At 42.6% G+C, this 24,012-nt stretch overlaps 2 protein-coding genes across 4 annotated transcripts in view; both read right to left on the bottom strand.

Annotated features, from left to right (window-relative positions):
* ANKFY1 (ankyrin repeat and FYVE domain containing 1) overlaps window positions 1-13,773 on the bottom strand; it is a 56,695-nt gene extending 42,922 nt beyond the window's left edge. Inside the window, exon 1 of one of the 2 annotated variants that reach the window (XM_084651146.1) lies at window positions 13,741-13,773. In XM_084651146.1, the coding sequence (XP_084507272.1) occupies window positions 13,741-13,750 (10 nt within the window). In that variant the 5' untranslated portion in view covers window positions 13,751-13,773. Of the gene's footprint in view, window positions 1-11,005; window positions 11,246-13,740 lie in introns of those variants that run through there. The other variant, XM_084651147.1, reaches the window with a different exon arrangement.
* Window positions 13,774-21,912: 8,139 nt separating this feature from the next.
* UBE2G1 (ubiquitin conjugating enzyme E2 G1) overlaps window positions 21,913-24,012 on the bottom strand; it is a 41,335-nt gene continuing 39,235 nt past the window's right edge. Inside the window, exon 5 of one of the 2 annotated variants that reach the window (XM_084650631.1) lies at window positions 21,913-23,001. The gene's annotated coding sequence lies outside the window, so the exon portion shown is untranslated. The remainder of the gene's footprint in view (window positions 23,002-24,012) is intronic. The other variant, XM_084650632.1, reaches the window with a different exon arrangement.

Below are 24,012 nucleotides of genomic sequence, written 5' to 3'. Positions count from 1 at the left end.
GAGGGGAATTTGGGACATGCAGGGCTGTGGCAGCCAGAGAAAAGAGGCAACTTTCCCCAGCTCCAGGGCTGCGGCTGCCGGCCCTCCTTCCCAGCCCCAGCTTGGGGCTGCTGTGGCAGGGGAGAGGGCACACCCATCGCACTAGAAAGGTAAGACTACTAATATTAAAATATGAGTTGTGTGCTTTTATTTGTAGAACAAAAAAGTTAAGTGTTCTTTTAATATAGTGCTTTTATCCAAAGCACTTTACAATAGTTATCCAACAGTACAAACATTTGGAAAGATTAAGTGGTCCGCTGAGACCCTCACCAACTTTCAAGTGGTCCATGGGGAAAAAAAAAAAATTGAGAACCACTGGCCTACACAGTGTTATACCAATTTAATGGTAATACCAGGGTGGATAAAAATGCTTTTTTTAAAATCAATTTTTATTTAAGTCAGAAGTTTTTGATAAAATGCTTTTAAAGGAAGACACCTATCTAAAGATAGTTTTAGATCAAGATACATTATATAGCTCAAAGATAGCTCGTCATGGAATAGGGATTATAAATCCTAATTCTAGAGTAGGAGACTGTATATTCATGTAATGTTTATATAATGTTATAATTATATAATGTAAAGGAGTTCCAATAGTTCATGGATTAGGGACCTAATCTTATGGGGTTCCAGGAGCTTCTGTATAGCTTTAGGCTAATCCTTCTATCTACCCAATGGGACTCAGTGCTCAGTCTAGAAGGTACCATCCGAGATGCTTAGTTTTGCAGTTCTCAAAAACGGTGGATGTGTGTGTCTCCAGAGATAACATGCTTGTTAACAGCAAAAATATTTTAAAAATATAAAGAGATGAGAAATAAGACCTCAACCCTATTTTCCCTCTGCAAATTTGTGTACAGTCAGTCCCTGACCTCTCTCTAAAAGTGCAAATTTTCAAAAAGTTCAATGAATTGTTGGGGGTGGAAGAGATCTCGACAAGGGGAAGGAGTCTGGAGAGAAATGTGAGAAGGGAGGGACAGGCAGCAGAAACGGAAGTGAAACTGTTTGAGCAGCATATTCCAGAAGTCTTGAGGTCTTTCTGAGCGTAGCCTTCATTGACTGGAGGAGATCTACCATATCTTTCTCTCATGAGAAGGGAAAAATCTATCATGGCAGCAGGTTGTAAGAGACCCCCAGTTTGTGTCTCATCTATCTCCGAGTTGTGAAGAATATGTATTAAGGTTATAACAACCAACAAGAATGCACTTTTATGTAGAAATCCATGCTTAAATAGAGTCTTCCTGACTAGTGATTTAAATCAAATTAATTTAAATCAAATCCACCCTGGGTAACACTTTCCAAAACAATAGTTCAATTGGTTAAACACTAATTAGACAAAATCCCCAAGCATCAACAAGCTTAAAAAAAAACAAAAAAAAACCACAAAACAAAACTATACCACATCTTTTACAGACAGAAAGCAAAAGCAGACATTTGAAATTTTTGCAAGTCTGATGCTCTGGGGAGCACTGGGGTTAGTACAAGCTCAGTTTGATCACTTCTCCCCTACGGGAGATTAGTGGTTCAAACCTTCCCCTTATCTCCCCCCCAAAAGCCAAAGATCTAGATGTTTCTACTGCAGTCACCATGATATGAGACTAAAAAAGGCTCAATAGTACCTTTCTTCAGGATCCCACAATCAATCATGCTGAGGGAGTATTGCACAAAAACAGAAGTCACTAAAGGATGCATATATCCCACTTTAAAACTTCTCCAGAGTTACTATCACCTAATTGCCTAGGAACAGAAGGCCGAAATTTTGTTCCCCGCCCGTCAGCTATTATAATTTAACTTAACAGAAGTCCCATCTCCCAGCATGGGCAAAATGGAGGAGTTAGATTGTGAATGTGCCTATATCCAGAAAGAAAAGGAGTACTTGTGGCACCTTAGAGACTAATCAATTTATTTGAGCATAAGTTCCACAGTATGCATCCGATGAAGTGAGCTGTAGCTCACGAAAGGTTATGCTCAAATAAATTGGTTAGTCTCTAAGGTGCCACAAGTTCTCCTTTTCTTTTTGCAAATACAGACTAACACAGCTGTTACTCTGAAATACATCCAGAAAGTTTCTAGCTAAGGCCATTTTTTTAATGGGATTCTGTATTTTAAGACCATGTATGTGGTTTCTGGAATTAAAAAGACTACTATGTCTCTTCCGTGTCTGGATGGAGCACTGACAAAGACATTATAAACCAAACATAAAAAAAAAATGAGAAACAATCCATCCCATACTGACAGGGGAAGAGATTAGATGACCGAGGTCTTCTCTAATTATAGTTTAAGATGCTACAATAGCATTTCACTCAGACTAGTTTGCATGGACAAACATGCAGATATTGACACTTTCGTACAAATATTCTAAATAGCTTTTAACAAGCACCATGGCTTGAATGGTCCCCATGATCCTTGTCCTAAAGAGAACATTCCTTTTTAATGAACGAAAAGACAGGTGGGTTAATCATTAATATACTTGTTAACGAACCTGGGACAACTTTAGGAAGTTTCCTTTGATCACACTAGTTCAGGGGTGGTCAACCTGAGGCTCCAGCGCCACATGGAGCTCTTCAGAGGTTAATATGCGGCTCCTTGTATAAGCACCAACTCTGGGGCTGGAGTTACAGGCGCCAACTTTCCAGTGCGTCTGGGGGTGCTCACTGCTCAACCCCTGGCTCTGTCTCAGGCCCTGCCTGCACTCCACCCCTTCACCTGAGCCTGCCATGCCCTTGCTCCCCACACAGAACTTCCTGCACACCACAAAACAGCCGATGGGGAGGCACTGATCAGCAGGGCTGCCGGTGGGTGGGAGAGCTGATGGGCTGCTGATGTACTCCTGGGGCTTTTTCCAGTGTACATTGGTAAATTCTGGCTCCTCCTCAGGCTCAGGTTAGCCACCCCGGGCTAGATGCTCTTATCTGTTCAACCTTACCTCTGTCTGATCAGCCACAGGCTCACATTACTTGCTCTCACTTGCCATGTAAAGTTTAGATAAAAGCAGAGCTGTTTTTTTTTTTTAATAAAGTCTAAATAGCCTTACTGTGCGTTTAATATAGAGCCTTCCATGAGACAGTCTCACGTGACATAAACCTAGAAGAGATGCAAGACTTAATGTTCTGTACAGTTGGGTAAATAGAGATAAGTGACTTGCCCAAAGTCACATAGCCAAGCACGAATTTGGGTTCTGTTTCCAGAGTTACCAGCTCCAATCACTAGACAAAACTTCTCCAAGAATACAGATAGAAAAAAAATTTCCAAAAATGCCATTTTCTCCTCTAATATGTAGATATCTTACATGGAGAGCAGAAGTCGCTTAATAGAACGCATGGAAAGAACAAGAATAACGCCGACCCTTATACTATGGAGGATAATACAAGACTGTTTGCTCTACTTGGATTTGATTTTAAACATGAGGAGGCGCGGATGTTCACTGTGACAGCTTTGTTCTCGAAAGCACATCACGAGATATTCCAAGAAAAGTCTTCAATTTCCATTGCCCTGTCGCTCTGTGGTAAGACAGTGCCTATCAGCAATGTCTGAGAGCTTTACAGCTCTTATATTTGCCTTAGCAAGGATGTATACTTAGTTTTGAAAGTAGATTTTGTGCATTGGCATTGCACAATGCAGCCATTACCCACAGAGAAATGCATGCTTTTTTTTAAAAAAGCATAAATACACAGAACCATTTATCTAGCAGACCAAAGATTCCTACCAAACATACATCTGTTACAGTAGTACCTAAAAAAAGTAGTACTTGTGGCACCTTAGAGATTAATAAATTTGAGCTCACTTCATCGGATGCATGCAGTGGAAAATACAGTGGGGGATTTTGTATCCACAGAGACCATGAAACAATGGGTGTTACCATACACACTCAAATGACAGTGATCAGGTAAAGTGAGCTATTACCAGCAGGAGAGGGGAAAAAAAGCCTTTTGTAGCAATAATCGAGGTGGGCCATTTCCAGCAGTTGACAAGAACGTGTGAGGAACAGTAAGGGGGAAAAATAAACATGCAGAAATAGTTTTACTTTGTGTAATGACATCCATCCCCAGTCTTCATTCAAGCCTAATGTAATGGTGTCCAGTTTGCAAATTAATTCCAATTCAGCTGTCTCTCATTGGAGTCTGTTTTTGAAGTTTTTTTGTTGTAATATTGCAACTTTTAGGTCTGTAATCAAGTGACCAGAGAGATTGAAGTCTTCTCCGACTGGTTTTTGAATGTTACAATTCCTGATGTCAGATTTGTGTCTATTTATTCTTTTGCGTAGAGACTGTCCAGTTTGGCCAATGTACATGGCAGAAGGGCGTTGCTGGCATATATTACATTGGTAGATGTGCAGGTGAACAAGCCTCTGATAGTGTGGCTGACGTGATTAGGCCCTATGATGGTGTCCCCTGAATAGATATGTGGGAACAGCTGACAACAGGCTTTGTTGCAAGGATAGGTTCCTGGGTTAGTGTTTTTGTTGTGTGGTGTGGTGTTGCTGGTGAGTATTTGCTTCAGGTTGTCTGTAAGCAAAGACTGGCCTGTCTCCCAAGATCTGAGAGAGTGCTAGTTCCCCCCCCCCCCCCCACATGTTACTCACACCTTGTCAACTGCTTGAAATGGGCCATCCTGATTATCACTACAAAAGTTATTTTCCCTCCTGCTGATAATAGCCCACCTTAATTGATTTGTCTTGTTAGAGTTGGTCCGGCAACCCACAACTTTTCATGTTCTCTATCTATATCTTCCTACTGTATTTTCCACTCCATGCATCTGATAAAATGGGTTTTAGCCCATGAAAGCTTATGCCCAAATAAATTTTAGTCTTTAAGGTGCCGCAAGTACTCCTCATTCTTTTTGCTGATACAGACTAACACAGCTACCACTCTGAAACTTGTTTCCAAATAAGGTACATGCATAACACTCCATCTTTTGAGGATATACAGTATATTTTCCATTGCATAAATGCCAAAGAAACTGTTAAATGGATTTTAGTACTTCTACAAGCTTTAACGTTCTTTAGAGGACAACGAGTCACACTCAAAGATGCCAAATGTTTTCAGCCTAGAAGATAACAGGAATTCACTTTTACTCTATCCCTTACAACCGCAGAGCCATCGATCAGTACAAAGGGACAATTAGCATCAAGAGGAAGTGTGTTTTGGAAATACTGTTTCATCAATATCTAAGTTATCGCTACAAGCAGGGATCAACAGAACTGAATTCTATTACGTAGTATTTAGACCTAGACAGACAGGAACTCAGCTGAGCTTTTGAGAATCCTGCAAGGCACGGCCCTTAGGGCAAATCATCCCCCTATCTAGTTTGACTACAGATAGAATGCACCATTTAGAGATCATGTCAACATTCAGTCTTTGCCCAGGGACCCTGTGACTAATGCTGCTTTAAGAGTTCTTTAAATAGGACATAACCTTTCATCCAATAAGGCAATTGTTTACACCAATATTTTGCCATGAAGAGTAAAACACAAACTACAGAGCAGGCTCACTGGGGGCACTGCCAAGTTTAGCTATGCCATTAGAACTAGGTAGAGTGAGATTTGGAGCTTAACGAAAAACCTTAGCCTTTACGATCACTTGTTTTACAAAGTACAGTACAAGCTTAAGTGTCTGCTAGGTAACAAGCAGTATCTGGAGTGACCTTTCTTTAAAGAGGATCATAAATTGTTTTATTCTTTAACAAGGAAAGCTCATTTCACAACACAGGCAGCAGCTACCTATGTTGCTGTACTTCAATATGTTAGCTATTTTACTTCATTAGTTACTTTCAGTGGATCTTCCTTTGTTTTGTTGAAGTAGATTGAACTGGAATGTATTAAGGTCTTTCAGAAAGCTGCAACCTACACTCACATCCTTAAGGATGTATCATTAAGAACAAGCTTCCAGCCTTTTTTGGATCATCTTTGCATGTAATTCATAAGCAAGCAGTTTGTGTGTTGTCGGGAAACATGACTGTATTGGTCTGTTACTAGATGGAAATGGCAGACTTAATAATGCACAAAAGGCAGAAGTGTTCAATAGTATTTCAGGGAAAAAAACATAACACTTTCATTTCCTCTAGTATCTCAGGAGGATGCTGAACAGCAGTTACTAAAGTCAGACACTTAAGTCAGCAGGCCCAGATAACCTGTGTCCAACATTTTTAAAAGAGCTAGCTGAGGAGCTCATGGACAGTTAATGTTGATTTTCAGTAAGTTCCAGAAGACTGGAATAAAGCTGATGTGACAAAGTTTAAAAAGGGTAAAAAGGATTACTAACTTTTTTTTTGTATAAGAGGTTTGGCTGATAAAGATAATTGTATTACAGTAACACTTTCACAAGGCATTTGACTTGGTACTGCAGGACAGTGGTTAAAAACTAAAGATATAAAACTAACATGTAATGTGTGCCATAGATTAAAAGCTGGCTAATGGATAGGTCTCAAAATATAATTGTAAATGGGGAATCAAATGGGTGTTTCTAGTGGGTTCCTGCAATCGTCAGTTCTTGGCCCTACACTATTTAAAGATATTAATGACCTGGAGAAAAACAATTGCTGATAAAGTTTGCAGATGACAAAAATGGGGCGAGTAGTAAATAACAAAAGACAACAGTTCTCTGATCCAGAGCAATCTGAATTGCTTGGTAATCTGGGGATAACCCAACAATATGCATTTTAAATATGGCTAAATGTAAAGTGTATACATCTAGGGACAAAGAATGTAGGCCATACTTATAGGATGAGGGACTTTAATCCTGGAAAGCAGTGACTGAAAAAGATCTCGGGGGCATGGCAGATAGTCAGCTGAACATGAACTTCTTGTGTGAGAGACTGCAGCCAAAAGGGCTAATGGAATCCTTGGATGCATAAACAAGGGAATCTCAAGTAGGGATAGAGGTTATTTTCCCTCTGTATTTAGTACTGCTAACGTTGCTGGAATATGGTGTCCACACTCAAGAAGGATGTGGATAAGAGATAAGGACATTGGTTTCCAGGAGAGCCTCGAGAATGACCCAAGGATTAGAAAATATGCCCTATAGTGATAAGCTAAATGGATTAGGCTCCTGGAGCCTAATAAAGAGACGGTTAAGGGGTGACTTTATTACAGTCTATAAATAGGTACATGGGATATAAATATTTAACATCTCTCTCTGCTAGACTGAAGAGAGCAACTGTCAAGCTTCAGCTTCCAGCCACTGAACTTATTTTCCAGTCTGAATTAAGGCATAATTTTTTTAACAGTGTAATTAGCCATTGCAACAACATACTAATGATCATGGTGGATTCTCCATCACTGACCATTTTAAAAATCAAGATTGAATGCTTTTCTAAAAGATTCATGCTAGGAATTATCTTGGGTAATTTCTATGGCCTGTGTTATATAGATCAGATCACCACAGCAGTCCCTTCTGGCTTTGGAATCTATTGACACTGACACATCCACAGGCAACAAGAGACCTATTGATTACTTAAACCACAGGACAGCAGAATTAGGTAGGAAGCAATGTATGTCAGTCATTTTAGGTCAGTTAAAAATAAGACTAGACATTACAATGTCTACAGTAGTCGTGTTAGGAGCAAGAAAAGACTGAACCGGAAGTATTAAAAGGCAAGAGTACAAACAAGAGTTCTTCAAATGTTTGACACCTCCTAGCACATATTCTATTTATAACCCCTCTCACCATGAGGTAAGTTTCAAAAACAGCACACACATACTTTCATTTTTCAAGTATGGCCTAAATTTTTATGAAGGGCAGACAGACACAGAAGCCAGGAATCTCTTCACATCCTGTTTGACAGATTTCTCTGGCCTTGGAGAAGTCATTTACCCTATCTACCTCAAATTCATCACCTATAAATTGAAACACTTATTGACAAACACGTCTCAATAAACTGACTAATAGATGTTTGCAGAACCACTTAGAGGAGGAGGAGTGCTTAAGCATTAAGTTGCTACTATTACCTAAAAAAAGCCTCATGTCAAAAGCAAACCACCTCAAACTAGTATGGTATATTAACAGGTAAAGACTTCTATATACAATAATCAAAACTTGTCCTTCTCTCCTACCTGAAGTCTCTTAAAATCAAACTCAAAGATAGATTGAACTTGGATAAGTATACAATACAAGGAGAGACTGCCATAACAGTTACTACTGGCAGCTTTTGAAAGTTTATCTGAGACTACTAGGCCAAGCTAGAGACTGAGGGATGGAGATTGCCCTTTTTTAGGTTCAAGGGCAACACATTTGTGAAAAACCCACCCCCTTGCCATGTCTGGCTGCCAAGAAAGATACTGTTTACTACAATGTTGTCCCTGAACTATACATGAGGGCCATCTTTCATATTGACTTCTGGCTGGTGGTCATAAGTGTCAAATGCACTCCACCTCCTTCTAGCTGCTGATATTTTTTTGTATCATCTTTTCTCTCTCCCCACACACACACACAAACCCTCTGCAATCAGGAGACTAGGAGGGATGGGGAAAGAAATCCCAGGATTTCCCTGACCATCACCAGGAGAAGGGAAACCCAACATTTGCTACTTCCTCTACCTCCCCCTTCCCAAACACACATGCCCAATTCTCCTCCCCTTTGAATAATTTAATTGATACTTTCATGCAGCTCAGGGCATCCCCCCCGCCCCAACAGAAGCATGAAATTAGTAAGCTTGATACAGTCACCATTGTCCACAAGATTCTGAATAAAACCTGAAACTGACCAGAGTCTTTCTAGTCTCCCTCAGCTTGGGAGACCACTCTACCCGTGGCTTACACTGGTTAGTTATTTTCACACCCTAAAAAAGGGTTTGGTTTGTGTTTTTAAACTGAAACCTTATTCTTATAAATCAACAGTTTATATCTCCTCACTCACCAGGGACAAGAGAACTAGTCAAGCCTTGACAGGCCACTATTATTTCTCATTGTTTGCTTCAAATTCACCAGAATATTTGCACAGCAAAAGCTAGGCATTCACTTATCTTGCATGCATGGGTGTGTGCACCCTATATGTTTGTAAAAGTCAGCTACTGCACATTCACAGGCATACACAGTATTAATCTTGTGAGTTGTATGGAGTAGTACACAGCTGCTTTTAATATGAAAATGAAGCCCTGAATATCCAGCCACTAATGATAATGGCAATCTAGAAATATAAACTTCACAAAAGTTTGTCACAAAAATGCTACTTTGGTCCATGGTGAGACTGCCAATTTCCACCATATAGTTATTTCACTAGTAATTTTTCAGAAAGCACATAGTAGCATTCAAATGTTGACAGCATCAACTCTGTACATTAATCTCCTTACAGCTATACATTAGTATGAAGTTTCTCCTGCATCCGATTTCCAGGATAGTTGTGGAACACGCTTTCATACAATTTATGGTTAGTACCATTTTGCAGAAGCAGGACAGTCAAAGTCACAATAAGAAAGCAAGAAGAGTACTACTGAGTTTCACAGATACATTTAAGGACCTATAGAAAAACATTAACTAGAGTTACGTGAACATTTTAATACTAATGTTGATACTGTGCGCATTTCTGGCCCTTTTGTTGAGATGTAACAAAGGATACTATGATTCTTAGACTACTCGGAGTCTGGTGTTTGGTGCTTGGATAATGAAAATGTAAGCAAGCTTCACTTTCAGATTCTGAATGGTTCAATTGTTCAGGCTTTAAACATGACAGGGAAAACTTGTTTAGAAAGCTTTCACCTGGAATGTGTGAAGTCAGGAAAATTTCTATTACTCTTTGGTTTAAAAAACACCAATTGTATAAAAAAAACTTGATGTTTCAGCCAGCTCTGAGTTGACCATGTCCTTTTAAGTATGCCTAAAACACAGCACACTGATATTTAAGCATGAAGCCAGAAATTAAAGGAAAATTTCCAGTAAGGGAGCTTCAAATTACACTGTCAAAACTGAAATTTAAGGAATGATTAGCTGTTACTACCACAGTAAGCAATAAAGCTTAGTGCAATAGAGCTGAACTGTAATTCAGACAGTGAGGGGGAAGGACCTAGTTGGTATCAGCCATAGAAGTAACTCCTTGGGAGAAGCAAGTGGGACCAAGAAATTCACTCCTGAGCATGGCTGAGGTCAAGCCTCATTCCAAGTACGTTCTGTTCGGGGAGAGGAAAAGTTTGGGCTGGTCAGCTAGTCAACTATCTCAAAGGCAATCATTTCTGATAGAAAAGCAAGCAGTTTAATTTTCCAGATAAGTCACAGTAGCCTTACAAAAGTAAGCTATAATTTGATTACTTCTTGTTTCAGAACAATTTGATTTCAGGAGGAAGATTGTATCTTGATTGAATAAAAATATTTTGAAAGTGTATAGAACACAAGCCACCCTGTTTTTGTATCCCAATCCTTGAATCAGCAGACGGCATTATTAAAGACCATGGGGACAAGCAAGCACAAAGCACGTGGTACCATACAACACAAGAAATGCACTAATATTTTCCAAGATTCATGGTAACCTAAATATCAATAGTTTTCATGACAGATGAAGCTGTTTAAGTCACAGGAAGTACAAGAAGTCTTGGATAAGGCCAGTTCTTTTGTGAGAACCAATTTTCACATAAGAGCAGAGCAATCACGTACATGTAAAGAAGGACAGAAACCATGTGTCCCTTGCCCACAAGGGTGATATCACTAAATTAGATCTCCTTGTATTGTCTTATGGAGCAAAGTTTTACCAGTGCTCCCATTTGCTAAACTGGATTGCAGAGACATTGGTAACTCTACAGCTTGCAGGAGGAAAAAGTGGCTTTAATCATGGATCAATTTTATCACTCATGGAGTGGAAGACCTTCCCAAGGCAGGTTTCTTAGAGTAGCATCTCAAATGCTCACAGAAAGCTAGACTTATTACTATGCTCTCTGATGAAGGGACTGATAAATCTGTAACCCAACAAGAATCTGTGTACATCTGAGTAGGATTGGCAAACTTGTACTATTTGCGGATAGACTTGAAACTGAACTGAGTATCAGTTACCTCTTCCCTCAAAACTCAGCTCTCTACACAAGGCTTGTTCTCATTTGCATTGTTATCCGGGTTCCCACTCCGCCATCCTTTGTCCAGTACTCCTTCCTCCTATTCCCATCTCCTCTTTATCCAGGATTTCTCCACCCTCATGTGCTAGTCCAACAGCAGCTGTAGTGTTGCACATCCTCATGTCTCATCTAGCTCCCTCTGGTGGTGCTGGGTTCTATCAAAGGGGACAACACATTTCTTTGACAGAGCAGCCACAGAACCAAGTGTAAGTCTTGTCTACATTAGAGACATGGATTGTAGCATCTCAATCAACTGGACTGCACCTTGAAATAATCTTTCATGTGGATGCAATCAACTGAAGTTACCAATAACCTGTAGGGAAAAGTGTTGATCAGCTTCTGCTCAGATGACTATGTGCTAGCTGATAGCCCCCTCAGTCAACAAGTCTCCTTAAATTGCCAGCTGAGTCTTGAAATGCTAGAAACCCACTGACAATCAAGTGGGAGGTGTTGCTCCAACAGAGCATCACCCTAATGAGGCAAAGTGAGTCTCTTAATCTGGCCTTGTAGAGGGCACACTTAGGGTAATGGAGCCAGTCTGCCCCCTACCATCAGCCTGCACCATGGCCCTTGCTTTACCTTATTATAAACTGACTGCAATCCAATTGCAAATCACTGGCTTTGTGCTTTTGGGTCAAAGCTAAAGGGAATTCACTCATTCAGGGAGGTCCTTTGAGGAGCATGAATCTCTCCTTACTAGCAGAAACTAGTGAGTGCAGTCTCAGCCAACAATACACATCCGGCTCACTGGTCAAAAAACCTGAAGCACAGAAGAGGCATTTCAGAGCCTACTGGGGACATGGTATCATGGCAGCACTCGCTTGGACAACTAAGCAACTGTATCTTTGGCAACCACTTCACCTGACTCCACAAAAGGCAGCCCTACTGGGGACACACCTAACAAAGAACAAGGGTTGGTAGGCTGGACACACTCAAATCAATTACCTTCAGGTGGTGTAATAACAATTGCTTCAAAAAAAAAAAAAAATACACTTGCCTACCATTTAAGTCACAAACCAAATTGGAAGTCTTAGCTGCCCATAGATAAAAGATAGGAATTTGTTCCCCAGGACTATTTTAAAACACCCACATTTGTCTGAAAATAGTGCTTACTTTTCTGAAACAAACCTAAGTTTATCAAAACCGAAAAGTTAACCAAAAGAATCTTTATTCAGTTTGCTTTGTGCACTTAACAGCTCTTTGTACTGAGTCAGTTTTCTGTATGTAGGAATACAGAAAGGTTCTCCCTTGCTGAAAACATCAGCAAAATCCCTAAACACCAACGTAAGATCAGTAGAACCCTTATAAATATTTTTAAATAAAAAGTTTCAGGATACACTATTTAAAGGTGCTCTCAAAGTGGATTTTATTAAAAGTTAAAGTTCTAAAAGTATCAGGTTGTGTCTTTAAATACTAAAAGAACAAGACTGAATTTTTAACTAGGCTCGCAAAAAATTAACACTCTGTTTTTAGAAATTGCAAAGCCTAACAAGGGCTAAATTTGAGGCTACTCTACTGCCTCTCCCAAGATTAGATTTTCTTCCAATAAAAATAAAATAATTGTGGATTGTTTTGTGGCTCTAAAAGATCATATCAAACTTCTCTTTCCACAGAAGGCCTGATAAGTGAGAGCACCACTCCATTAAGTTTTACTGAATTTGTTATAACTGCACACTTTTTGGTATAAATGATTCATCAGTGAGTTTGAAACTGGGTGCCTTTCACAACACCATCTCACCTGTACCATGCCAGCAGCCACCACATTAAATTATCTGAATCTTACATCTGTGGAAAGCTTCCCAACCAGAATCAACTGTGTCGATATCACACACCCTGACTCAGGAAAAGAGAGATGCACGCGAACCCCAGTATCACCGCCACCTCCTCCAGAGAGGGAGGAAAAGAAAACCAGGAAACTGACACTATCCTGTATTCTCTCCTTCCTTGGAGAAGGGAAAGGAGCAAGGTAAGGCAATGCTAGTTACCATCCAAGTGTTGGAGGAAGGGACTAGGGAGAGGCACGCCACAGTTGCCTGACACACAGAGCAAATGGAAATAAGACAGAGAAGGCGACTGAACCCCTGTAACAGCTCAATGGAAGCAGTGTGAGGCAGACACACAGCAGAGAGGTTTCTAATCCTAATCCCTTCCCACCCACCCCCCTCTCACTTTAGAAGTGACTTGACGGTCCCCAAGGCACGGGGGGGGGGAGACGACAGTCTCTTCCTCACTACCAGGTGGAGGGAAAGAGCAGCTCAGCCCGAATGAGGAGCTAGGATGCAGAGCAGGGGCTGGCAAAGCACCAGCCAGACGTGTACACCGCCCCCCCCCCACATAGAGACAGGGGAAGGAGCCCCCCTCCTTCCCGGCTGGCGAGATACTCCCTCCACCCAGAGAGACGGGAAGGGGGGGGACACCTGCTTGCTCCCCCCTCCCCGGACACGGCTGGGGAAAGCGGCCCCCCTCCAGGCTGAGGAGAGACTTCGCCCCTCTGGGCGGACAGGGACGCCCCCCAGGCTGGCGGGAGCCCACCGCAGAGGAGACGCCCCCTCCCCCTCGGGAGAAGCCGCGTCCTCTCCCCACGTAACGGCCGGGAGCGGGCAGGGCACAGGCCAGTCGCGGGGCAAGCGGCGGCAGCCCCAGCCCAGGGCTTCCGCCCCCCTCCCCCGCGCCTACCTTCCGCCATGTTGGGTCCGGCCGCCTGCGCTTCTCGCGAGAGCCGCCACGCAGGGCCCCTTGGCCAGGCACTCTCGCGAGACTGAGACCCGACCCGACCTCGCCCTCCCCGCGCGGGCCGGGAGCCTACGTCTGGCGTCTAGAGGCCGCTGGGGCTGGGCAGCTCCCGGCCTGCCCCTTTATGCAGCGGGCGCTGCAGCGTCGCCGGGGGACCGAAGGGAACCTCCAGGGACACTGCCCATCCCCCTCCCCACCCCCCCTGCGGGGGGGCACTATCCCCTTTCCCCCTCGGGGGACACACCCCACATCCCCCACCTCGGGCACTATCCCCATCCCCCCCTGCTGGGGGGACTCTCCTCATCCCCCACCTCGGGCACTATCCCCATCCCCCCCTGCTGGGGGGACTCTCCTCATCCCCCACCTCGGGCACTATCCCCATCCCCCCCTGCTGGGGGGACTCTCCTCATCCCCCACCTCGGGCACTATCCCCATCCCCCCCTGCTGGGGGGACTCTCCTCATCCCCCACCTCGGGCACTATCCCCATCCCCCCTGCTGGGGGGACTCTCCTCATCCCCCACCTCGGGCACTATCCCCATCCCCCCCTGCTGGGGGGACTCTCCTCATCCCCCACCTCGGGCACTATCCCCATCCCCCCCTGCTGGGGGGACTCTCCTCATCCCCCACCTCGGGCACTATCCCCATCCCCCCCTGCTGGGGGGACTCTCCTCATCCCCCACCTCGGGCACTATCCCCATCCCCCCCTGCTGGGGGGACTCTCCTCATCCCCCACCTCGGGCACTATCCCCATCCCCCCCTGCTGGGGGGACTCTCCTCATCCCCCACCTCGGGCACTATCCCCATCCCCCCCTGCTGGGGGGACTCTCCTCATCCCCCACCTCGGGCACTATCCCCATCCCCCCTGCTGGGGGGACTCTCCTCATCCCCCACCACGGGCACTATCCCCATCCCCCCTGCTGGGGGGACTCTCCTCATCCCCCACCTCGGGCACTATCCCCATCCCCCCTGCTGGGGGGACTCTCCTCATCCCCCACCTCGGGCACTATCCCCATCCCCCCCTGCTGGGGGGACTCTCCTCATCCCCCACCTCGGGCACTATCCCCATCCCCCCTGCTGGGGGGACTCTCCTCATCCCCCACCTCGGGCACTATCCCCATCCCCCCCTGCTGGGGGGACTCTCCTCATCCCCCACCTCGGGCACTATCCCCATCCCCCACCTCGGGCACTATCCCCCTCCGGGGGGACACTCCACTCATCCCCCCTCCAGGGACACTCCCCATCCCCCATCTCGGGCACTATCCCCATCTTCCCGGGGGGGGGGGGACGACACTCCCCATCCCCCCATGCGGGGGCTCACTATCCCCATCCCTCTCCGGGGGGGACACTCCCCATCCCCCACCTCGGGCACTATCCCCATCCCCCCCTGGGGGACACTCCCCATGGCCACCTGGAAAGATGCACTGAGATCACTGCATGCATCACCAAGCAAACAGGAAGGGGACTTGCAAATTTGCAAAGGAATGTACGGGGTGAGGAAGACAGTTGGTCACCTGAGGGCAGGGCAGTAGAATTCAAACCAATGACCAGAGAGGCGAGAACGGGCATTGTGGGACACCTCCCGGAGTCCAATCGCAGCGCTGTAATTGCCACGGTGTCTACACTGGCACCGCAGTACTGTAGCCCCAGCGCAGAAGGCTGTACTCCTCTCCTTGGGATGGTTTTTTTAGAGCACTACAACTGCGCAGTTTCTGCACACAGAGTGGCTTGGCCGTGTGTACACCTCAGGAGTGACAGCGCAGAAACTTGCCAGTGTAGACAAGGCCTTAGAAAATGCTTCTTGTGTTCTTGGTTCCTGCTGCATTTGGAGACACAAGACTTTGTACATTTCTTTAAAAGACAGCATCAAAGAAAATACCAGACTCCATCAGTTACTTCCTAGTGGAACGTGCCCCCAGGCCTTGAACTTTAACTAGCCGCCCTGATTGAAAAGGGGCAACAATATGTATTTGTATTCCAGCAGTGTCATTGTTTCAGATGCTGAACAAACATTGAGTAAAAATGCAGCTCCTATCTCAGGGATCTTATAATCCTGGTAAATGACAAGACACAACAGATGGGTGAAATAAACAAATGTCTGAGAGTCGAAGACAGGGAGGATGAGGTAACAGTAATATGAACATGTTTTTGAGCAGATGAGCAATGCAACTCTAGCTCGCTACCTTTCCCTTTTTATTTCCAAAGGATCATTTGGAAATAAAATAACATTTCTACAGGTCTTTGCAGCCTCCAGAATGATAATATAATACGTTGTGCATGTATGGCACCTTCTATCCACTGATTTCAAAGCACTTTGCAAATAATTAAGATTCACAACACCCTATTAGTATTGTCTTTGCTTTACAGATAGGGAAATGGAGGCACAGAAAGAGTAAGTGACCTGCCCAGGGTCATACAGGAAAATTGTGTGGTGAGGTTGGGCATACAAATCAAATCTCCAGACCCCCACACTCCCTATGCCTTTACTTCTTTACTATATGTACAGGTATCACTACAGATAACTACTGGGGTTGGAATATGACAACTCTGGCAATGCTACACAACATTCTATTGAGAGAATGAGCTCAACCCACCTGCACAAGAGAAGACTGTTTTTAATACTGATGGCTTCTGGTGATAATATGGAAGGAAGCTCACTGAGCCCAGGTCTACACTAAAAAGTTAGGTTGACCCAGCTATACCAGGGGTGTGAAAAATCCATACCCTTTAGCAATGTAATTAAGCTGACCTAACCCCCAGTGTAGACAGTGCGAGGTTGACAGAAGAATTTTTCAGCAATGTTTCTAATGCAGACATAGCCTGAGATTATACATGTCACCCAAAGATGCTGATAAAAATCCAGGCACATAATAACAGTTTACATCTATACAGAGAGCATTTCATCTGCAAAGATTTGAAAATCCTTTAGAAATCTGACAAACTGATACAATGGTTTTATAAAGTAATTTTTCCAGACATAATGAAATCCATCCATGTCTGGGATGTAACATGACAACAATTTAATAGTGCATAGGACCAGTAAACATCACAGTTTAGTTTAGGACACGATGTGTATACTTTCCAAATACTTTATACTTTCCACTGTTGTATATGCTGCCCTGGAGGTCAGCAGTCTCAGGCTATGTTAGGAGGCTAATTCTAGAAGTGAGGACTCAGGACATGGGCTTCAATCTTCAGATCCTAACTTCTAGAGACTGGTAGCAAGAGCACCTTTCCTGATCTCCACTGTCAGGGCAGTCCACCTGGAGAGAGCAGCCTGATCTAGTGGATAGGCCCCTGTACTGGATATTGGGTGTTATGGGTTTTCTTTGTGGCTCAGCGACTGATCTGCTGGCTGACCTTTGGTAAGTCACTTCACCTCTCTGCCTTTGTTTCCCCTCCCACTCTGTATTATCTATTTAAGGGAGGAGGTCTAGACTAGTAGATAGGCATTGGAATTGGACTTGAGGACTGGATTCAATTCCCTGCTCAGCCACAGACTTCCTGTGTGTGATTTTGGGCATGTCACTTAAGCTACCCTGTACTTCAGTTTCCCATATGTAAAAATAGGAATACTGTAGTACTTCTCTACATCACATGAATGATGTGATAAAATCCATTCATAAGTGTGAGGTGCTTATGACAAGGGATATATAAGTATCCAGAGAATAACAGAGAAGGTCTGTCATCTATATGGTGATATCCAAGTGACTTTCCTTGCTACATCTCCTTTGGTTCTCTGGGTGTAAGTTACACTTGTTTTACACCCCAATTGTATGCCAAAGAGGTGCAGGTTACACAGCTTTGCTATTTACATAATTTACAATGCACACAACATACATCACCCTGCTTTATGCATATCACTAACTGATTGGTTGATGTAGCTGTGAAAAATGGTCACTATGTGGCCACTTTTGGTCTCATTAGTTTATTAATAATCACTAAACAGGTCACTTTGGTTGTGCATGATTATATGTTATACATTAGGAAGGAGTGCGGTCAGCAATCCTGTCTCTTCGCTTTCACAGGGCACAATGCAGGGAGATAGGAGAAATATTTGTATTTTAGATTTCCTCATTCCTGAAATCCCAAGGTCCTTCCCTTTTTGGAGTGCACCACCAGTGCAACCCTCTATGGAGATACAATATCACACGACATGGGACGCTGCACTATTTGTATTGCAATCGCACCTATGTGCTTCAGCCCTATTATGCCAAGCACTTTACACATACAACGAAGACCAGTCCCTTTTCTAGGGAAACTTACATTCTAAGGTTTTAGAGTAGCAGCCGTGTTAGTCTGTATCCGCAAAAAGAAAAGGAGGACTTGTGGCACCTTAGAGACTAACAAATTTGTCAGTCTCTAAGATGCCACAAGTACTCTTTTTTTTTTTTTACATGCTAAGGGTACATCTACACTTAAACAAGTACAAAGGCACAGCTGCAGTGAAATAGCTGTGCCACTGTAGCACTTCAGTACAGATGCTCCTTATGCGACAGGAGGGGTTCTCCTGTCAGCATAGGTAATTCACCTCCCCCAGAGGTGATAGCTAGGTTAACAGAAGAATTCTTCTATCATCCTAGTGTTGTTTTATGCTGGAGGTAAAGTCAGCATAACTATGTCTCTCAGGGCTGCAGATTCACCCTGAGACATAGCTATTCTCCTGTAAGTTCCCAGTGTAGACCAGAGGTGGATACAACACAGTATACTTATCCTAACTATCTCCCTGTTACTATTCTCCAGCCACTATTTACCAATTGCCTAGCCCTTGGTGAGCATTTTCTAGGCATTGCAGCAAAGGACAGATTTATAGGAGAGCAGTGCAGTGGCCTCAGAGATTTTTACAGCAAGCTCCTCTGATGCCTAAGGGGCAGCCTGGTGGAAAGTGTAAAGGACATTGATAAGTGTGGTTACCACATTTTGAGGAAATCGAAACAGTTAAAATACCTATTAAAATGTCCCCAATGCTCATGCTTTTTGTATTTTTCAGTCATGTCTCTACATCTCATTAGAAAGGAAACAGAAGCACTATAAATAACTAGGAGTCTTTCCCACTCCAAAACCCAAAGAAAGGTGTAGTTAAATAACAAATGCCTAATTCAGTGGAGATCCATGTAAAATTTGTACTGGTTGCCAGATTTCACAAGTGGCAATAACTGTGAGCCACAGATTACTTTAGTAATTCACCTTGCGCTCACTGATAGCATGGCATTATTCTGTGAAGATGACAATGTTTGTAATTACTGTAGCTGCTTACAGTAGGACATGGTGTCACAAGGTCACCCACTGGCATCTACATCAGTGATACTCACTAGATCTGGCAGCAGTGTCTACAACTTCTCCCTGCGAGTGTAGGTGGAAGACAAAGCTGAGGGAGTAAGTTTTTACTGCTCTTGACCAGGTCAAACTGACCATTTCCATTCACCTATCAAGGCAGACTCAAGTACAAGCAAATATTGATTTTTATTCAAAATATACATAGTGACCCACCTTACTAATAACTTCTTAACTCGGATACATCATTGGGATGCACATCTGCTGTAGTGTCTCACATCTACACAGCAGCAGATGTCACAGTAGTAATAGAATAAAACCTATGGTGGATCACTAGTTTAAAAATTCTGGATGCCCCAGAACGTAACAAGAGCATTACCAGGATTCCCAACAAGCTCCTAGTACCAGTCTTGGTATTTGCTAGATTAAGTAGCCCAAGGTAAGTGCTCAGATGCTACCTTTGAGAGAGCCATACAAGAAGCTGGATGAACCAACTATTGGAAATTTCATATTTGAAATATTTATTGAGATAAGGGCAGTGTTATCTCTAGTAATTAACTAACATCACCCCACACAAGGCCAACCTCCCAGAAACTTAGCAGTTATCCAGATTTCCGTGCAACCTTGCTCTAGGCCAGTAAAACTGAGAACTATTGCCATATAGTGCAGCCTCTAAATTGCAAGGGACATTTAATTTCTCTTTTAATTGTGGTAGGATAGCTTACTTAAGCATTTAACTCATATTTTACCAAGTATGGATGACCTTCTTAGCTCCAATAGGGGTGAGGGCAGACTCTCTTTTTTTAAGTCATTTAAAGATAAAAGTTGTTTTTCTGGGCAGATAATAGATGTACACAAACATTCTACTTGGCCCCTGTTCATGTTTTTTGCACTTATGCACTATAATCCACAAAAGAATTCATTGTCTTGTTTCTCTTTCTGATGTTGCTGGATATTACAATGGTTCAACATGCCAGCTACCCAAGGCAAGGTTGTCCTAGCTCTCCCTCTTCAAAAAGCAAGTAGCTCTGGTATGTGGAGCATAGGTTCTAAAAGTTAGCTTGAGCTTAAACTGATTGACTCAGTTATTTGTGAACGTAGTTATGATTATATGTACGCATTTGTTTTTAAATGGGCAACCGCCTTGTAGGAACACAGAGCTCAACCTGCTATAACAGCAGCTATTTGGCTAATTCTGGGTGCAGCTGGCTTTCTGGAGACACCTCTCTTTTAGGTCACAATAGTTGTCCTAGAAACAGTGGATTTTTCTTAATGCTTTAATTATGGAATAGATGGCACCATGCTGCTGGGATGCAGTACAATCCTGAGCCTTCTTATGTAAGTGAAAGGGAGCAAATGGTAGCCAGCTGGCTGGCATGAAGCCTCATCCTCCTCAGCAGGAGCCAAGCAATTTTGGTTCTCATTTGCTTATGTCTAAAAATCAGCTATTGTGTCTGGGCACTAACAGCTCTGAAGCACCAGATACATCTGTCTTCCTACGAGAAGAGGCCACTTAATTAAAAACAGTTGAATTCATGCTTTGCTAAAGTATTTTTAAAGACCAAATATAGAAACGTAGATAATACAGTAAGTACTTCTACATTTATCTAAAGCCATAGGAAGAACCTTCCATTTTACGTTTTAATTAGTGTTTGCTAATTGGCTTTTTACAGTGTGGTTGCTGTAGCACTACTAATTAGTGCAGTAACTACCCCCTGACCTCCATCTCCTCTCCAGAAGCTTGCCATATGCTTTTTTTGGTGCTTGCTTTTGTGAAGCTACAATCTAGAATTAAGTCCAGCCAACTGTTCAGTCCAATGATTATTCAAGGAGTTGTTGCAGGATGACTACTAGTCAAACTGAAAGTGTGGCTTATCAATTAACACATCACAGCTATTGTACTAGAAAGACTTCTAGTGGAAAGAGTGTGCCAACACTTTTACTCTGCTGTCACATCTTAAATACTAAAGGTTTATCTTGGTAGAGAGATATTTAAGTAACATTGTGTGGTAGTATGTATTACTGCTCATCGGAGGCCTACAATTGGCTGTATAAAAGGAGAGATTGCATTTTTTACTTCAGTTTATAAAGCATGCTTCGTTGCACCTTAGGTCACATGTGACAGAGCATATGAAAAGACCTATCACCTCTGAAGAGGGTCACAGGGTTCCATAGTTTGACTTGGAAATTCTTCCCTTTCTGATCTAGTAAAGTCTAACTAAAAGGCTCTGAACTAACACCACTTTGGCACCAGACCTCAGCCAACTGTATCTAGGGAACATATTCTATGTCTTACAGCGTATACCTCACAGTATAGAGCCTTCTGTGCACGTCTCCCTCCACCCATCACACACCTTCTACTTACTATCCTTCTGTAAGGGATTAGAGAGGAACTGGCTTTGAAGTTCTAGTGCCTTGTTACATTTCCTCCTTTACTGAATCTCTAATGTTAGTTTCCTCTCCGTGGTTTTAATAATTTGATAGTAACAAGTCTCTCCTTACTGGAGGATGCACTGAGTGCTCTGAACCTTGAAGCAGAACCTATTTTTTGCTTCTTTGAGATTGTCCATGCTAGTATTGAATCTTCAGAGCAGATGCCACGCCCACTGGGCTGTATGATGGCTTTTGGGTTCTACTACAAACATTCAGTAGAATATAGACAGCACCCAATATGGTCTTTAAAAAAAAAAGAAGAAAAAACACGATCTCATTACAACGGAAGTAAAGCACCTACTCAGGCCATGACCTGTTTGAAGCTTCTCTAACTACACTTCTCAAATACTAAAAAAAGCCAACTTGACACAGAATTATTGGAAAAAATTATATTTTGGAAGAACTCACTACAGAAGGTGACAGAATTCCAAAATCAAATTACATGAAAATATACATCGCAATTCTCTTTGTACATTAGGTGAGGAAAATCTGCAGTAGAAGAATAGAAGGCAAAAATATGAAGGACCACAGGAGAGAGAATAGGGATAAGAAGGGAAATGGTATTTCCAATACCAAACCCAGAATTTACTAATTTGAAAGCTTACAAGTGTGCATACCTTTTAAATCCAAAACTTAAAAACAAAGGCAAGAGGCAAAAAACCAGAGAAAGCAGCTTATCCTATCTTGAGCTTAGTTAACTGATCACTTTCAAACCAAAGCTCTCAGCCCTTTGAAAAAATAGCAGGCTCAAGGGTGCTCCATAGCCAGAAGTTTTATTGCTACACCCAATCCAGGAACTGTGTGCAACGGAGTCCAAAAAAAAAAAAAAAAGGGGGGGGGGGGAGAAAAAGAGAGCAGGAAAATGACTTTCGTTGTCAAAAGTCATTAGAGTCAGATACTTGCTTATAGATCCTTTCAGTGTTTGATTAGGAAAAATCTGAACCTTTGAAGAGATACAGGGTAAGGAGGGAGTGTTTTTTCCAAACAGATACTAATCTTTAATAAGTGAAAATTTTTAATTAAGCCTCAATTGTTCAAAGAAAAATAAAATGGAAAAAGCTTTAATTCTAATCGGTTTTAGTTTGACATGCTTAAAGAGGTTTTGTTTTTAAAAAACTGATAAGAAAAAACAATGAATAGGGAAAGAATTTGCTAAAATCTTTTAGAATGTACACGATTCTTATCCTAACTACAAGACAGCATTATTTGGTACAATGTGTATTTGTGGATGTACATGAACAGTATATATATTATCCGGATCATGTTGTGCTATGTACACATCTTTACAATTCTTCCTGAAGGTTAAAGCAGTTCATTAGATTTCAAAATGCGTAATCATCTTTTTATGTTGGCACTTGTTAGGCTTGTCAGCATTGATAACTGGCATGTTTTATTGCAGCCCAGTTCCAGCCAGTGTTTGCCAACATGTTACAACAGAAGTCCAGCAATAGGTGGGTAGAGTGCAGGAAAAAACAGTGCCATGTTTCTCAACTGGAGACCTACAATACAGAAGATAAAGCCGTATTACCATATTGAGCAACTAAAGATCTTACATTTCATCCAAGACGGGAAACAGTGTTTGTAGCCCAACAGAAAGTTATTTATGGCTGTCTGTGCTCAAAGCCAGTTTACTTGAATGTGTATGTCTTTTGCTTGGTGTTTAGCATTAACTATGCAGTCATCTCAAGGAGAGGAGTCTAACCAGTGCAATGCTGTAACACTGGTGGTAAATTTGAGCCCAAAACCTCTGTCAGATTTTAATAAAAATGTCTTAAGCATGTGCATACATTATATATGTAGGTTTCTCATATGCATCCAGGACTAGGCTATAGTTGAGTATTTCGTATAGCAAACATTTTAGCTATTGAATGACCGAAGTCCAGTATAGTAGTATTTTACAGAACGGAGCATGAGCTACAGCATAAAGCATCACTGTTATAAAAGTGAGTGCGCTTATTTTAGGTCCATCATTGGAGCCAGGCTCTTAGTCATCACAGTGCTATAACTCAATGTTAAAGAACTTGCCTTCCATAAGCAAGATGGCCAGCTTACTATTTCCTTCTACTCTTGGACATCATTCATGCCAAGTTGCACTACTGCACTTGTTCAATATGGCAACATGCTCTTAAAGTGAATTGGGGCTACTATGGTACCTTGAAAGCAGCACACTACCTTGTTTGCTATACCCACTCCAGTTAGAGAATTCCCATGCTCTAGGTCTGTTCCCCTTATCTCCTGAGGGAGAAATATATCAGTGTAAGTTATTGATATGTTTCCCATCTATCTCCTTTAGATTTTACTAGAAGGAACAGTCCACTTGCTCTTAAGCACACACTTCAAAATTTAAAGTCAATCCTGTCTGATGGTTTGCTATGGACAGCACCAGTATCAAGTGGGACTGACTTGAGTAATTGTGAAGCTAGAGTACATGAAACCTTTAGAAAAGATTTGCTAATGTTAAAAGCAGTAGGTCAAGAAACAAAAACTAGCACAAGTTGTTCCAAGTTGTG

Source organism: Lepidochelys olivacea (genome assembly GCF_965140295.1).
Source record: "Lepidochelys olivacea isolate rLepOli2 genome assembly, chromosome: 17".
NCBI classification, from domain to species: Eukaryota; Metazoa; Chordata; order Testudines; family Cheloniidae; genus Lepidochelys; species Lepidochelys olivacea.
The sequence above is the reverse complement of the archived record's forward strand: the minus strand, read 5'-3'. Positions and strand labels throughout refer to the sequence as shown.